Source organism: Pteropus alecto, unplaced genomic scaffold (assembly GCF_000325575.1).
Source record: "Pteropus alecto unplaced genomic scaffold, ASM32557v1 scaffold341, whole genome shotgun sequence".
NCBI classification, from domain to species: Eukaryota; Metazoa; Chordata; class Mammalia; order Chiroptera; family Pteropodidae; genus Pteropus; species Pteropus alecto.
Window position 1 is genome coordinate 462,637 of NW_006430739.1, and position 2,174 is coordinate 464,810.

Below are 2,174 nucleotides of genomic sequence, written 5' to 3' on the forward strand. Positions count from 1 at the left end.
CCCCTCTTTCGCGATGTTGTCAGAAACACTCGCAGAAACTGTTTACTTTGGGAACCACTTACCTTGAAATTGACTCATCTGTTGGGCAATATATGCATTCTGCTGTTCAGGGGTCACTGCCGTAAGATCTGATCTCTGTTTCTCTTGCTAAACGGAAGATGAAAAAGATGTGTTAAGATTACAGATACCAAAAAATAACTGCCTTGGGATCACTGTGTAGGGACCTGGGACTTGGCTTTGGTGTAGCAGAAAGCATGAGTGAACACACCAACACAAACTTGCATGCATGCCCCACCCTCCCGAGCAAAACTCCACAGGTATAAATAAAAGTTGGATTCTGCAACCTGGGTTAAAAAACCAACTGCGACAGCATAGGATGGGGCGGGAGACACAGAGCTTAACAGCGAGAGCACGTAGAAAAAGATTTAGGCATTCTGGATGTCCTTCTGCTCAGGATGGGTCAGCGGTGAGATGTGGTCACCAAAAGAGCGCATGTAACATTAGGCTGCATTAATAGAAGCAGAGTATGTAGAAGGAGGGAGGTGACAGTCCTATACTACTCTGCCTTGGCCAGACCATGTCTATAGTTTTGACAAAAGTCTGGGCATGCCAGTCTCAGGGAGACCCAGATGAACCAGCTGCATTCAGAGGATACTAAGTGATGAAGGTAGGGCTCAGCTCCAAACCACACAGACAAGGAATGGTGAGCAAACCAGGGATGCTGGGGCTGGGGCAGAGCTGACTCTGGGCTGTGTGGTTATGGGTGCCCGGCTTCTGCGGGGTTGTCATGGGGAAAGGGCTGACGCTTGTTCTTGGTGGTCCTGGCACGGACAGCAAGATGATCATAAAGTCAGATGGACGCGCTGTCTGACACCAGAGGGAACCACTGATTGCCAACTTCCCTTCTTTCTCCTGACTGGCTGCAGCACGGGCTACTGGGATGAGCTTCCTGTCTCCATCTCCAAACTGGGTGGGCAGGAGGAGGAGCCAAGCTTCAGGGACACAGACCCAGTACTGAGTGTGGAAGTGGCTCAAGGGGAAGCCCAGAGAGAACCCGATGAGGGCACGTAAAAGGCACGGTTTGCCCTTTGCCCAGAGACCCTAAGCCATTTGGTACCAGTTTGTGACTGGGACCCAGGTCTGACTCCCAGTCCAGTGCTCACCCACTGCCATCTCTCCCCACTTCTCAAGAAGTCTGTTCGCTAGTGTGCTGACAACCAATGCAGCTCCATCAGGGAGCACATTCCTGAGTCCACTTTCTGAGCTGTGCCCCCCAGATGCCAGAAGAATTGACCCTACAACATGAGCTGGCCTACTTTTCTGCTGTCACAGACGCTGGTGTGGGACGAAGGCGGGCAGAGGGCTGGCGCTTGGGAGGGTGCCCAGCCCCCAGGCTTGGCGGCAGTTCCTGCCGAGGTAGAGAGGACAAACACATGGCACCAGGTAGACTACACTAGAAGCAATTTCACCATCCTGCCCCCTTAGCCTGCTTCCTGTCCAAGCTCTTGCCCCCACTCCCCTGGGGTTGCTGGGGGTACTATTTGTCAGCTGACCCATGGAGCTGCTCTCTGCCTGCTAAAGCATGAGGTAGGGGCGACAGGACCGCCTTCATGTATGCTCACTGTACTAAGCACTCTGCACCCATTTATTTCACATCATCTCGAAAGAATTCTTTGAAGTAGGTACGCTATTCTCCTAATGACACTGATTTGGACACTGAGGAACAGAAGGGCCATATGCCTTCCCAAGGCCACGCCATCAGAAAGTGGGGGAGCACAAGGATCTGCCTGAGACGCGTAGGGTGGGCAGGCATTTTTGAGGCAATCTTGTCACTTCTGTTCTTCTCTTCGACCCTTACACCAGCTCTAGGAGATCTGAGCAGAAGATCTACAGATGCCAGCTTACTGACATGACATCCGAGGCTCAGATCGAGAGATTATACGACTTGCCGAAAGCAACCTGGCCGGGATGTGCCACGGTTCCTAACTGCAGACCCAGTGCTTTCGCCTGTCTAGCTGCTTCTGGGGACCAGCTCCTGTGGCCAGGCAGGTCTACACCAAGTCTAACTCTGTCTCCACCTGCTACCCTACCAGTTTCATCAAATGACACAGTCGTACAGGGGCAGGGGGCAGATGGAGTTTACGGAGTGTGAGCGAAAAAAAATTAGGGGAAGG

The 2,174-nt window shown here is 52.4% G+C and overlaps 1 protein-coding gene across 7 annotated transcripts in view; it reads right to left on the reverse strand.

Moving 5' to 3' along the window:
- The window catches only part of MAMLD1 (mastermind like domain containing 1), a 55,599-nt gene that overhangs the window by 3,510 nt on the left and 49,915 nt on the right, over nt 1-2,174 (reverse strand). For all 7 annotated transcript variants that reach the window (XM_025051651.1, XM_006905508.3, XM_015595498.2 and 4 more), the window contains one exon: nt 63-147. In XM_025051651.1, the coding sequence (XP_024907419.1) occupies nt 63-147 (85 nt within the window). The remainder of the gene's footprint in view (nt 1-62; nt 148-2,174) is intronic.